General features: G+C 40.9%; 2 protein-coding genes across 2 annotated transcripts in view; one reads left to right on the forward strand and one right to left on the reverse strand.

Annotated features, from left to right (window-relative positions):
* The window catches only part of adamts7 (a disintegrin-like and metallopeptidase (reprolysin type) with thrombospondin type 1 motif, 7), a 71,322-nt gene extending 60,152 nt beyond the window's left edge, over positions 1-11,170 (reverse strand). The window contains exons 1-2 of the mRNA XM_030726500.1: positions 10,778-11,170; positions 7,145-7,512 (exon numbers count right to left, since the gene is read on the reverse strand). Coding sequence (XP_030582360.1) covers positions 7,145-7,512; positions 10,778-10,904 — 495 coding nt within the window. The 5' untranslated portion in view covers positions 10,905-11,170. The remainder of the gene's footprint in view (positions 1-7,144; positions 7,513-10,777) is intronic.
* Positions 11,171-12,400: 1,230 nt separating this feature from the next.
* rxfp3.3a2 (relaxin family peptide receptor 3.3a2) lies at positions 12,401-14,032 on the forward strand. Its single transcript, XM_030721587.1, has one exon. The coding sequence runs from the start codon at positions 12,401-12,403 to the stop codon at positions 13,529-13,531; it is 1,131 nt and encodes a 376-aa protein (XP_030577447.1). The 3' UTR covers positions 13,532-14,032.
* Positions 14,033-15,360: the final 1,328 nt, after the last annotated feature.

The following is a 15,360-nucleotide window of genomic DNA, read 5'->3' on the forward strand; positions in this document are numbered from 1 at the left end:
CTGAGGCTTACATACTGAATGTATTACATGGAGAAAGCTGAGAAGCAAAAAGTTTTTAACCCATCTCTAATACATACAGTAGCAAAGATATACTGGCTTCAAAGAGCAGCTGTTGTGCATTACATGTGTCATGACAGACTGAGACTTAAAGACAGGCACACATCATCAGAGGTACACAACAGAGAAGCTGCTCCTTTTGCTATACATGCATTACTATTACTGTCATGGGTCCTTTCACTGCAGAACTGCAGCACACAAGTGAATAAATAAAGTGCAGGAAAGTGAATAATTGACGCATAAAAATAAACAGTGGCACTGCCATTTTCCAAAATGCTGTGTCATTTCAGTTCAGACTCAAGTGTGTTGAATCAGATAAAAGGTCGAGTAGATAACACAGAAGCTTCAAATGTAAAATAAGCCATTAACATGTCAGTTCATCTAACACGTTCTTGTTAATTTGTCTCTTGTCTTTGTAAATGCAACCGCAGCTCAGCGGACAGCAATTTCAGTACTCACTGGATCAGTGCAGTAAATCAGGGGTGAAATGAAATCCAATCACTAAAGTCTTTTTTCGACTGTAACTGAGTTTCATTTGGAAATCTGCACAGTTTTTGAATATCTGTATAACATCACATATACGAGCAGCCTCATGCAGATCTGTGTTTTTTACATGGCATTACCTCAGATTTTAGAATTAATACAAAGGAACAATGAAACAAGATGCCACCTTTACTATCATGTTATAATCACACTATCTTTTAAATCCTAATTTCTGTAATGCAGATTGATATTTTTTTTAGCCCTAGTTAGATTAATGTTTAATGCTGCCTTCCATTAAACAAATTCATCCTTACACTCTGTTTGTCAGTGCAGTCAGCCTGTGTAAATGCTGCCTCTGCACCACTGTTGTAAACAAACCTCTGCAATATTTATTTTACATGTGTCTCTGGATGAAGTTCTTAGGTTATGATAAATTTACCCTGACCCACAGTTTGTAGGAAACTGGCATCTTAGCTCGTCACTGATTTATTTTCCCATTGAGATCTGATGTGTTTTCAAAGTGTTCCTTGAATTTTTTTTCCCAACAGTGCATAAATACCACAACGGGAATAATATTTTTTGATTATATTGGTCCTGACTGCTCTGTATTTTGGAGGGAACACTGTTTACATACAACACTGTAATATATTTCACTATGAAAGGGAAACATGTTCATTTGAAGTTTTGAGTAATTTGGGAAGTGTTTGCGTATTCTGTCAATGTGATGGTGTCACAACCACAGGAAGAAACAGTCCTGAAACTGAAGGTTAAATTCTTGGCTGTGATTTGAAACATGAGGACTAAGTGCTCATGGCATAATTTAATAATGACTACTGGGTACTTATGTCAAAATGATGCTGGGCATCTTGGCTTGGCGTGAATGTCGGAAAGCTGAACGTAAATGGAAAAAAGACAGATTACAGGTGTCTTTTCAAATGTTAAGGGACTGTTGGCGTCACTACCAGGTAGTTGTGAAACATGCCAAATGAGAGCACCTGTCAAGGATAATCTTGTCAAATTGCCACAAGCCTCGTATTTTATTTAATACTATTGATAAAGTTTTAAATGCCCCCAGAATACAGGTATTGAGCCTTCACCTGAGGTATGCGAGGAATAATATAAGTTCTTTGTGGATAAAGTAAACAATGTTAGGGCCCTCATATCACCTCCAACCTTTGACCCTTCAGTCTCTGTTCCTTGCTCGACTGCCTTGTACCAGTTTGAGCCGATTACGTTGTCTTTGCTGTATGAGACTGTTAGTCATATGAAGCCCTCAGGATCTCCTAAAGATACCATTCCACCCCGACTTTTTAAAGAGGCTATTGCTGCCTTAGGCCCTCTAGTCCTGGCTCTTATCAACAGTAGTTTATCCTTAGGCATTGTTCCTAAATCTTTTAAACATGCCTCAATTCAACTACTGATCAAAAAACCTGGATTGGACCCCACTGTGTTATCTAATTTTAGGCCTGTTTCTAAACTCCCTTTTTTATCTAAAATACTTGAGAAAGTTGTCTATAACCAGTTGAAAGCCTTTTTAGATGAAAATAATATTCTCGAGATCTTTTAATCTGGTTTTAAACCTCTCCACAGTACAGAATCTGTATTGTTGAGGGTGTTTAATGACATTCTTTTGACTACAGATACAGGAGATCATGTGGTTTTAATGCTTTTAGATTTAACAGCTGCTTTTGACACAGTGGACCGTGATATTTTAATTTCTCATTTAGAGCATTGTGCTGGTTTTCATGGCACTGTTTTGAAATGGCTTAAGTCTTACTTGACCCAAAGGTCTTTCTGCGTAATTCTAAATGAGTTTGAATCATCCCCTGTTCCGTTAACATGTGGAGTACCACAGGGTTCAATTTTAGGACCTCTGTTATTTTCATTGTATCTGCTCCCCCTCGGAAGCATTCTCAGAAAGCATAAAATTGCTTTCCATTGCTATGCTGATGATACTCAGATTTATATGCCTTTGAAACTCAAGGAAGCCAACTCTTTACAGACCCTGATTGAGTGTCTTGATGATATTAAAGCATGGATGGCTCTAAATTTCTTGAATTTTAATGAGAAAAAGACAGAGGTGATTGTCTTTGGCCCTAGCGTCCCGGGTGGATCTTCCCCCGTGGACGTGGGGGCATTATCACAATATGTAAAGCCATCTGTCACAAATTTGGGGTTTATTATGGACGAGAATTTTAAATTGGAGGATCAGATCAGTGCAGTGGTGAGATCTAGCTTCTTTCGTAAAAATAAAAAATATACTATCGAAGAAGCATTTTGAAGTTGTGATCCATGCTTTTATTACCACTAGACTGGATTACTGCAATGCTTTATATGTTGGTGTTAGCCAGTCTGCTCTAGCCCGTCTGCAACTGGTTCAAACTGCTGCTGCGCGCCTATTGACGGGATCGCTAAAGAGAGAGCATATTACCCCTGTTCTATCCTCACTGCATTGGCTGCCCGTGTATTTTAGAGTTCATTTTAAAATTCTTTTATTTGTTTTTAAGTCACTTCATGGCCTTGCCCCACCTTATCTTTCCGAGTTGCTGCACGTATATACTCCTTCCCGGTCACTCAGATCAGCTGATCGGCTTTTCCTGGATGCGCCGAGGACGCAGCGGAGGCTCAGAGGAGACAGAGCCTTTGCTGTGGCAGCTCCAAAACTTTGGAACGCTTTGCCATTAGAGATTAAACAGGCCTCTTCATTGGCCATGTTTAAGTCTGCTCTTAAGACCCACTTATTTCGTTTGGCCTTTGATTATTGGCGCGGCTGTCTATTGAAATTTGTAATTTATTTATTTCTAGGATAAATTATGCTTTTATTATTGGTTTTATTTGTGTGTATATTATTGATTTATTGTTAGGATAAATTATGCATTTTATAGTTGTTTATTTGTAGTTGTTTATTTGTGTGTAATTTTTAAATCTTTTATCTTTGTAAATTTTAATTTTCTCTTGTCCAAATGTGTTTTATGTACAGCACTTTGGTCAGTGGTTGCTGTTTTTAAAGTGCTTTATAAATAAACTGGATTGGCTTGTGGGACTCCTTTGCAAGATGCTCTTTAGTTCAGCATGCCCTGTGAATGTGAAGAACAAACTGCAGACATTTAAAGCAGGTGAGATACTTAGAACTACTGTACATTCATAATACTCGACTCTATAAACATTGTTAAAAAATCTGTAATTGGATTTTTTTTTTATCAAATTACTTTTAAGTGGGAAATGCTTAGAGAATGTTTACAGAAATTAAAACTTTCTTCCTCTATAATAATCATTTTTGAGGGACAAGGATCAGGTTGGAAGCCTCTTTTACTTTTATCAGTATCGTCTGTTCCTATACAGCAAAGTGTCTATAATAATTGCATTCAATATTCAAAGCACTCTTTATCTTCTCATTGGCAGAAGCGACTTTTCTATCTGTGCTTTAGCAAAAGCAGATAGGCTGAGCTCTGCCAAGTAAACCAACTTGAGCCGTTGGCAGAAAAATGAGGAACAACTTTGCAAACGTGCATCCATGCTGTTTTGTGCTTCAGCACAATAATTAGTTGCCTGCATAGACTGTGTACTTCTGAACTGAACTGCCAGCAGTGAGCAGCTCCTCTGGCCGCAAAGAGAAGTCCGGTTGTATAGAAGTCTATTAGAAAACCACAGTAAACACTTTCCAGATTAAGTTATGGCCTCAGTCATTGGCTTAAACTTTTACTGATTACAACATGGATGCTCATGTTGTAAATTATGGTCCTCATTTGTTTCAGAAAACACAATAAACAGGGTTTACTTTCGGACAGGCCAACCTCGTAACTTACAAGTCGCTATCGTATGAGTGCGCAGTGTCGCTTGTTTTTTCAGTCACATCCACCAGATGTGACATCTGGTTTCAAACAAGACTTCACACACTAATGTCTGACATCACTTTGACTCTGTTAATCTTTTAAATATGGTCTTTATGTATTCAAGTTAGGTAAGAAAAAAAAAACATGGGCAGAAAATGTTAAAAAAAAAAAAGTTAGATTTTACTGACTGTATAGAAATTAGTTTCTTTATCTTTGTATTTGAGAGAATGTCTACACGGCACAATCAGAACAAAAAACTGAATATACTGTCATACGCTCCCTTTAATTTCTCATGTTTTCCTGAAAGAAAGTTATTTTCCCTTGCAATTTTGAGAGCATTTGTGAGGAACATCCTCAATCAAATGAGCTGTATAATTTTTGGACTGAAATGCAATCAAGAAGTCTTTCAAGAACACACGGCAGGATGATCCCAATCCAGCTGATCGTGTGTTTTACTCGCTGTAAATCAGACAGGCAAAAAAAACCCTAAGCATGCATGGAGTGAAGCAGTACCCTGGCAGAACACCAGCAATGTGGATACCATATGTCTGCTGATGTGTTTGGGTTGCAGACTTAAGAAAGCGGATGTCTGAAAAGAATCGACTATTAATTATTAAATGTCAGTCAGTTAATTTTTTTTCTCCACACTAATTAAATTTCATTATACCATATAAATGAGTTTTTGGCCTGCAACACTGCTGCAAAGCACTGACTTATTCATCTGTGTTGCAAAATACCCAGAACTGGCAAAGAATAAAGAAGGAGAAGAAGAAAACTTGAACTCTTTGAGAGGAACCGGTGCATAATGTATTGCATGTTATCCATGTAACATTAGATCGTAGCTCTGTCAATTATATAAACTGTAGTCTGCGTGGGATCACTGCTTTTGTGAATTCTGATAAATGGGAACACACTCACTATCCACTTCATTAGTCACATCTGTTCAACTGTTTGTTAATCCAAATATCTGATCAGCCAATCAAATGGCAACAACTAAATGCATTTAGACATGTAGACATGGTTGAGATGAGCTGTTGAGCATCTGAATGGGAAAGAAAGGTCATTTAAGTGACTCTGAATGTGGTTGCTGGTGCCAGACAGGGTTGTCTGAGTATTTCAGAAACTGTTGATCTACTGGGCTTTTCCCACACAAACCATCTGTAGGGTTTACAGAGAATGATCTGAAAAAGAGACTCAGCGGTTCTCTGGGAGAAATCCCTTGTTGATGCCAGATGTCAGAGGAAAACAGCCAGACTGCTTCGAGCTGATAGGAAGGCAACAGCAAGTCTAACAACCACTCAATGCAACCAAGCTATGCTGAAGAGCATCTCTGAACGCACAGCGAGACCACACCAGGTGTCACTCCTCTCTGCTAAGAACAGAAAACCGAGGATACGATTCACACAGGCTCAATGAAACAGGACAACAGAAGACTGCAACAATGTTGCCAGGTCTGATGAGTCTCGATTTCAGCTGCAAGAAGTGGTGTAAACAATATGAAGGCATGTTTCCATCCTGCCTTATATCAACAGTTGAGGCTGCTGGTGGTGCTGTAATTGTGTGGTGGATATTTTCTTGACACAGTTTGTGCCCCTTTAGTACCAACTGAGCATGGTTTAAACATTGCTGACCACGTCCATCCCTTTATGACCACAGTGTATCCATCTTCTGATGGCTGCACTTTGACGAGAACATAGAATTCTGCATCAATTTTAATACATTATTTCCAAACTGTTCCTCATCAGTCTGGCAGTGTTATAGGCTTACAGTGTTACCTTTTAAGTGTCACAGCTCTCTTGATGATTTTTGTTTCAAAACATGCATTGCAGACTTAGTCACCAGGCTAAACTGGTTCGGACTCATCCCTTAAAAAAAAAAAAAACATGATGATGTGATTGATGTGAATAACATCTCCATTTCAGATGAATAAAAGAGAGGTGGTGAGTAAGTACCTTTGAAAGCTCTGCTCCGGAATATGGAGAAATATGACTGCAGCATTGTGATAATTCTGTGTCCAGAATCTAATTGATATGAATGCAAATGATCTCCAGCATAACCATTTGTGGTCTAAATAATGTCTCTTTTATGAGCAGACATCTGTTACAGACACACTGGAGAAAATAAATCACTGGTTTCATTTCGAACAAACTGGGAGAGAGAGCCGGATGTGGACAGTCGGATTGCTTCTGTAATTTTGAAAATGCACTCATGGGAGTGACACTTCTTCAGTGACAGAGGGGCAAAAATGGAAGTGCGATATACATTTATTGCAAAACATAAAAGGTGAGCTCCATTGCTCCCTACTACAAAAGAAAGTGCATCAGACACAATTTTCCATCTGATGGAATATGCTCCCGAGAGAACGTCTGCAAATCAGTGTACTGTTGCATCTTTAATGTGTGTGCAATGCAAAGCTCTAAAAATGTTACAATCACTATACTTCTGTATATTCTATATGTGGCTCGGTCATCCCATATTTACTAGGCCTGTAGGTGTGTTAATGCGGGAATAGATGTGGTTTCAACGTGGCAAGCTGTGTATGTCTTCTGGGCTGATTAACACACTTCAGTTTCAAGTCTGAGTAGCACAGATAGTTAAATTTTCTGAAAAATCCAACCAGGGTGTGTTACTGTGTAAATGACCCTTCAGTAAAAATCAGTTTGCACAGTTTTGAAAATGTATTGCACACAGTTCACCCAGCTCTGACGACAGCTTTCTGGTCACCTTGTGCACTTTTCAAACAATTCTGAATAGTTTGCTTATCCACTCACCAATCCATCACAGGTACTTATAGATGCGCTTCCTTTCACAGTGGCCTCACCCCACACTTCACCCAAGAAATGGCACTGGGAGGATCCAGCAGGTTTGATCTGTGCCCCCTTCAGGCCGCCAAACCTCCTCTCTGTCAAGAAGCCCGGAGCCAGCAGGTGAGGATTAAGAGTGAGGTTGAAGTGCAAGCAGTGGCCGCCATGCCAAAACTGGTAGAATATGCGATCTAGTTCTGCTGGTTCCACAGATGCGTCCCTGCGCTGTAAACGGCGAGCATGGTGAGACAGGAAATTGGACAGGAAGTGACCCTTGGCATCCACTCTAGTGGGGTGAACCACCTCATACAAAGGGAAGTCATCCTGAAATCTCTCTGTAAAAGCATTGGTGGGAAGAAGATAAGAGAGAAGATTGGTTATTAAATCGCAGGAAAGAGGATTGTAATTAAATAATTAAATGGCTGCAAAGCCTCAAACAAAACTGGGGAAAATCTAAACAAACCCACATGATTATCTAATCTGTCATTTTTATGTTTGAATACAACCTTAGCGTATGCAGTGCTTCTTAAAAATTATTCTTTCACATTTTACTCTCATGTGGGGCAAATACTGTAGTTTCTGAAAGTCATTCTTCCAGTGATGATACAAACCATAATTTCCTCAGATCTGGAACAGCTGTATCTACAGCATGGAGAGCAGTGGGACAAAGGGTAAAGTAACTGTGCCTTAGGAAGCTGGATGAACAGTCCAGTTTTTATTTCTATCCATATAATTGCATTGTGGCCAGCTGAAGGAACAACTGAGTCTTACTAAAGAGTGTCCATTTTATCAGTTCAGTTTATGATCCTCTGTAATCACTGTGTATGTGTAGTATCCACCAACAGCACACTCACCACAGCTGCTGTGCTTTTAACCACATACAGAAAAAAGAAAGTTTCACAGGACCGTGCAGTCCTGTGAAAAACCAAGTATACACCACGATTCAGGCGTTTGTTGAACCATTTTTAGCAGCAATAACTTGAAGTAACAGTTTTCTGTATGACTTTATCAGTTTCTCACATTGTTGTGGAGGAATTTTAGCCCACTGTTCTTTACAGCGTTGCTTCAGTTCATTGAGGTTTGCGGACATTCGTTTATGCACATCTCCCTGAAGGTCCTGCCACAGCATTTCAATCAGGTTGAGGTCTGGCTCTGAGTGGGCCGCTGCGACACCTTGATTCCTTTCAGTTTCAGCCATTCTATTAGAGACTTGCTGCTGTGCTTGGGATCAATTAGGGCCAAGCTTTATCTGGACAGATGGCCTCACATTTGACTTTCATGGTTCATGGTCGACTCAATGACTGCTACGTGCCCAGGTCCTGTGGCTGCAAAACAAGCCCAAATCCTCACCCCTCCACCACTGTCCCTGACAGCTGATTTGAGGTGTTTGTGCTGATATGCTGTGTTTGGTTTTTGCCAAATGTGCCAAAACCAAAACAGGTGATGCTTTAGGTGTGCTTTATGGACAAACATCTTCACTTTGGTCTCATCTCTCTAAAGGACATTGTTCCAGAAGTCTTGTGGCCTGTGGCGAGGCACCTTTGCAGACCTTAAGCCATGCTGCTATATTCTTTTTGATGAGAAGAAGCTTTCTCCTGGCAACCCTTTCAAACAACCCATATAAGTTCAGTCTTTTTCTAATTGTAATGTCATAAATTAAACATTTAACATGCTAAAGAAAGCCTGTAGAGTCTGAGATGTAGCTTTTGGCTCTTTTACAGTCTCCCTGAGCATGCCACAGTCTGCCTTTCAAGTCAATTTGTTGGGACATCCATTCCTGGGAAGATTGTGACATTCTGTTAATGCACACCTGAATGCACCAGATGGCCAAAACCTCTCCTTTTATAGAGGTGCTGACATTTGCTGATGATCAATTATTCAAATGCATTTGATTAGCAGCACTTGGCTGCTACTGACCCTCTTAATTCCTATAGAGGCAGTAGTACTTAGTTATTCACAAGACTGCACAGAGTCCTGTGAAAACTTTTCGCATGACTGCATGTATTTATGTTTGAATGCATAAGGAGAGGTCAAAAAAGTTGCACGTATAAATTATTTTAATCTGTCATTTTTGAGGTGATGTTTTAGATATTTAGACTAAGGTTTTGTCATAAATTGATCATAACAATATTTTTCCCAGTGACAAGAGTTTTACTCCTAAAAATACTGCGACACATTCATGTTTCTCACTTATTCTGTGCACTTCAAAGTACAAATAAGGCCCTTGTGTGCAAACCCTCACACTATCATTACTGGCTTTACCTCATTCAAGGGAAATGAAGGAGTGATTTCACACAGCCTTGCTCACTGGAGGTCTTGCCTCAGTCTGCATTGCACAGGATTATCTGCACAAATATTTTCAAGCATACATCAGCGCTTGTAGATGTTTTGGACAACTACTTGACATGTCTGACTGAATGAGGAGTTTTTACCCTTTTATCGCCTCTTTTATGCTATATGCTTATTTTATTGAATTCTGACCTTACCACATGCCTCAGTGTTGCAGCTACACACTCCTTTAATTCACACTTTGCTTTAATTTATGAAGTGTTTAACCATCCACAAAATCCAAATAATCCTGTGTGGCTGTGAATTAATGTAAAACACAGGACTGCCTTAAGCGATCAGCATCAATGTCTTTTATTATGTGCATTATTGATGTAGAGCTTTAAGAGATTTTCAAAATCAAAATATTTACTTGAGAAAACTTCTTAAGGCCACAAGAAAATATAAATATCTTCTTCTGGCCTTAACAAAAGGTATGAATGAATCACAGATGTAATTGCTACTTTTGTGGTAGGAAGTCCCATCCCTATTCTTACAAGCAGGTAAGAATTTAAAAATTGTCTTTAAACATCTTATTCCTGTGCAAACATCACTATTTGACAGGTTCCTCCCTCAATGAGTTATCCTTGCCTAGAATGCCAAACAGTAGTTATTTTTCCTCTCAAGAGGACACAGCTGATTTGTACAGGATGAATGAGAGTGCATCCACACGTCTTGATCTGTTTGTTTGCCTAATCTCAGGAGAGCCCGGGAAGTCTGAGTGGATGAAAGTGGATGGAGTGGAGGTTGGGGGGGTTGCTTCCTACCAGACATGAGGGGGATTAATTCTCTGATGTGATGATATCCACTGGAACAGCTAGTACACTTTCTGTGGAAACTGGGTGCATTAACAGAATAACAATAACGCATCCTGCTTATTCCCTAAGTGAAACTCTGTTTCCTGCCCTCGACCACTGAAGTCAGAGGTCAGTGTCAGTCACGAACCAGCAGGACTGCACTGGGATTCTGTGCTTTGATCAAGGGCACTATAGCAAGGGCGGATTAGACTTCAGCCTCTGATGATTCATTCAGAAACAGCTCTCTCTACCACACTAGGTTACAAAAGTTTGGGCATAATTGCTATGGCTATCCCAAAGCTTTGTAAACAAAGGTTCCAGCTGGCTTCTCATCAGCGAGCAGCGCGGGCTGGATTGCGCCTTTATCGGGCTGAATTAGATTCACTCATGGAGCAAACGTGCACAACAAAAGCATGATGGTATTCTATGTCGACGAATTTAAAATGTATTAAATACTTTTGTTTTCAGGCTCACTAACCTGGTTCGTGTGAAAATCCCAATCCCAAAGTTTTGCAGTTTTCCAGGACCACCAGAAGCGCGATGAAGAAGTGAATGGGAGACGCTCTTTGTCCGAAAGCGTGAAGCCCGCAGTGCAAACGGGTCATTTTGTCAGGACGGTAATCTATATTTTCGGAACATTTAATGCCTTTTCTAACACCGCGTCGACTGTCAATTCAAATAGTTTCCATCTGATGCGCTTTTCGCTTGGTTGCGCTCGTGCACTTACGCAGTGACAGTAACAACAAACTTCTTCACTTCAGGCCTGAGCATTGTCTGCCTCCGCGGGGGGCTTTTGTTGCATCTTTTTTGTTTTATGTCGGTGTAAATGTTTGCTTACAAGTTGCTGGTCCCTCTGTTCTCCATCAGCCTCCTCCCGACAGCCAGTGACAGCTTGAAACTTTGCTGTGAAAACTTTCGGAGAGCCACCCCCACAGATGGGTGGACTTAAGACAATGGGCTCAAAAGGGCTGGAGGCTTAAAGGGGAATGCTACTCCAAGAAATCGGATATAGTGATACAGTCCAATTGGCAGTTGCTCGAGGTGATTCGGGTTCTCAGTGGGTCAGATGAGGACCAGCTTTGCATTCTGTTGCATTCACTTGGAGTCAGAGAAGTGACGACATATTGGGGCGCTGCGCTCTGTGCGTTTTGGCCAGAGTTTTAAACATAAAAACACAAGTGTTTTCCAGTGGGAAATCAGGGGAGGAAAAAACCTCTATAAAGTCTTGAAAAAACAAACAAACAAAAAAAATCCGTTTGACTGCATGGAGTTCAGAAGATTCCTGATCTAAAAAAAACACCTGGAAAACCCGGATCTCTTTCAGGCTCGTCTCCAACTTTTTAACACCATAAACCAAACTGAAAAATGATGAACAATGAGGGAAAACACGTGGTAATCAAACTCTCTGTTCCTGTTCGACTGTTATTGGTCATCTCTCCAAACTAAGCGCTCCCTCTAGTGGAAGAAAAAAGGCACAATAATGATTCTACCTACTAAAGTTTTACATTTTGGACATCAGTTCTGATATATAGCATTCCTGCAGTTATACTCATAATGAAAGCATCTTAGTAGTGCACTGACACTCTTAAACGCACACCGATCTTGGTTATTGTGTTTGCAGAGACAGCAAACAACAAGTCAGAATCAGGTGTACTGGGTGAGGCAGGAACAGATGAACTTATAGATGCATTTTTTATTCATTTGAATTGTCTGGTTTACAAGAAGCTTTCCAAAAAAAATTATATACAATTCCTGTGTGAAGTGAATTCCTTCAGAAAACTTTAGCTGGTGGATAAATATCGAGACCAAAAATAAATTTAACCTGTTCTTTTTTTATAACCGCTCATTCAGGATGTTTTCTGCTCATTTCTATGACTGAGACTGCAATCTTCTCTGTCACGTCTCACTTGACCAATCCTGGCTCAGCAAAGGAGCGACACACCTGTATAAAAGCAGGCTCCAGGTCAGCTGTCATTCAGAGAGGTGTGATGAAAACGGTTTTGCACTCAATGGAGATAAAAAGCTAAGACTTTTTTTTTTTTGTTTTTCCCATGGGGTGCATCGGAAAAAAAGGTGTTGTGAGTCCAGATTTATAATTTTAATGATGGAGGAAATATTTAACCACAGCGGAGCGCTCAACCGAAGTTCAGCGCTCGAAGATATCGATGTAACCGCGGATGGCTCCCCCATCCTGAGGATACTCATATCCGTGGTGTACTCTGTAGTTTGCGCGGTGGGTCTGGTGGGTAATCTCCTAGTCTTTTTTCTTATGAGATTACGACAAGGTCGAAAGAGGTCCACTATCAATGTTTTCATCATTAACTTGGCATTGACGGACTTCCAGTTTGTTCTCACTCTGCCCTTCTGGGCCGTGGACACCGCGCTGGACTTCAGCTGGCCGTTTGGAGACGCCATGTGCAAAATCGTTCTCTCGGTCACTGTGATGAACATGTACGCCAGCGTGTTTTTCCTCACTGCCATGAGCGTGACCCGCTACCTGGCCGTCGCCTCGGCTCTAAAGAAAAAAGCGCACAGCAGATCACGGTGTGTGAAGTGGGTGTGCGCGGTGCTATGGGTGGCGGCAACAGTTGCCACTGCTCCAACAGCTATATTCTCCGCCGTGACTGTGGTGGCTGGAGAAAAACTCTGCCTCCTCAAGTTTCCTGAAGGACACGACTGGCTCGCCCTCTATCACATCCAGAAAATATTGATAGCCTTCATTATCCCCATGCTAATTGTCTCTGTTAATTACTTGATGCTGCTGCGCTTCGTCAGGCGGAGGAGCATGGACAGCAGCAACCCTAAACGGAGATCTAGAGTCACCAAATCTGTCGCTGTAGTAGTTTTGTCTTTCTTCTGCTGCTGGATGCCAAATCATGCCATCACCTTCTGGGGTGTCTTGGTCAAGTTTAACGCAGCCAACTGGGATACGTCGTATTACATGGTGCACACCTATGTGTTCCCGGTCACCGTGTGCTTGGCGCACGCAAACAGCTGCTTAAACCCGGTACTTTACTGCCTGATGAGGCCGGAGATCAGGAAAATGCTGAGCGGATTGTTTTGGAAAGCCTCCACTCCATCCTCCACAAAAGGCTGCGCGACGCGCTCTGTTACACAGGGAGAAACCCAGGGAGCCGTGCCTCTCCAGATTATGGACAACGCAGAGTATACGCTGTCCATCATAGACCGTAAGGGTTTATCAGCCTCTAAAATAATCCCCTATTCTCGTTAACTTTAGTCTCGTGAAAAATAAGCCGCCACTTTTTTGTCCACCTGTAGCTGTCATTATTACGCACTCTCTGCTCTCGCTGCTGTCCCGGTCAGGATGTTTTAAGGGTTTGCATCGCAGATTCACACAGTATGTGCTTTTCATCGTGATATAGACTGCATGAGAAGTGCAGAGTGGCATTTGTTTCACTGCTACACCAAAAGTACCCACACACACAGTTTTAAGGGAAATTTTCGTTGTCGTTATTGTTAAGAACAGCAAGACTTAACGAGATGAGAGAAACTGGAACGGCGGAGAAAACGTCCTAGACGGAAATCCAGCTGAGGACATCAGGAGATGCAGCGTTCCCAGCAAAATGTGGGACCTTGAAAATGACCTGAATGAATGCATTTTTATTTTATGGTTAAAGTTGTGGTGTTTTCCATAATGCCCTAGCTGTTAACCGTGTCTGTAAATAAGTAGCTTTTTCTATCGGAGGTAGCAAGTGGTTGATTTTTACTTTCAAAGGTGTGCTTGTGTTTGCCTCCATGCTTTGATTCCCCAAATTATGCTTTGTTCCTCAGTTCCGAGACATCTCTTAAAGGACTGACATGTACTGTAAAGTAGGCCTGCAGTCTGTATTGTGAACAACAAAATAAACGTGTTCTAAAAGTGTATGTACAAAGGAGAGTGCATTGTGTGTTTTCCCACATAAACCATTTTAACAGTGAAGGTTTCTCTCCAGTCAGCAGAAACTGTGAGAACAGTTTGGTGTCCTGTCAGATCACACAGATGCTTTTCTTTCTTTTTTTTAAACTCCCAATAATAAAAAAAGAAATCCCGTATCTCTGACATGTGTCAGTCAGGGAATGGTTAAATGTCCACAATGAAACAAACAAACAAACAAACAAAAAAAGTCATTCTAAATCCACCTCAGCCCCTCCAAGCTGCTTCTCATCATATGCAGCTCTTCTGTTATAAATGGTGTTTTCATATTCAGAATTGGCACAAGTCAAAAACATGAGCTCTCACAGGTAGCTGAGGGAGAAGCTGACAATGGCTGCAGAGGCTCCAGCAGTCGCTTGGCAGTTGTTGTGATGCAGATCCTCCTCAGACGATTCAACAGACAGAATGCTGGCCAGCTCGTGGCTGAGGGAGCCTGTTGGCTGCAGGCAACAGGGAGCGCTGCCAGGTTTGTGTGCTAATGATTTACTGTCCTTCCTTCATCCTCCGTCCACCCTGCAGCCTCTTTCTTTTCAGTGATTCTGCAGGGAAGCTGCCTGATTCCAAACTGTCCAACTTTTCTGTAGTGAGTGTTGGGAATCTGTTTGATATTTAATGTTGGTCTCCGCAATGTAATTAGATCAAAATGAATTTATGCAGTCTAAAATTGCAAACCAACCACATCCTGTGTAACATATGATATCTTATTTACTAGGACTGTGAAGCTCTAATGAAGGGCTGGTATAATAATGAATTTTGACCTATTTGCACTTTTTTGGGGGGGAATAAAGCAAGATTTCAGCAAAATGTTTAAACTGAGCCTGTGTACTGCAATTTTCCTTTCACGATCACTGTAAAAAAGGTTAGTTGTGGTTGTTGGGCGGACAAAAAGGAAGAAACCCCAATTAGTACATTTTGTACTTGACTGAATAAAAATGACCATTTAAATCTCCTGTTCAGACTTTCATGTCTACTAATTACTGCAGTCTGTAGACATGCAACTATTATTCACATGGTAATATATTCTACAGCTTCCCTTGAGCTGTGTTGTTTGTGTGACTGTTTTCTCTTTGCTCCCACCATCCCCGCTCCTTTTTTTGTATATCTTATCGGATATTGCAGCTGGAACA

This window comes from Archocentrus centrarchus, chromosome 3 (assembly GCF_007364275.1).
Source record: "Archocentrus centrarchus isolate MPI-CPG fArcCen1 chromosome 3, fArcCen1, whole genome shotgun sequence".
In the NCBI taxonomy this organism is placed as follows: Eukaryota; Metazoa; Chordata; class Actinopteri; order Cichliformes; family Cichlidae; genus Archocentrus; species Archocentrus centrarchus.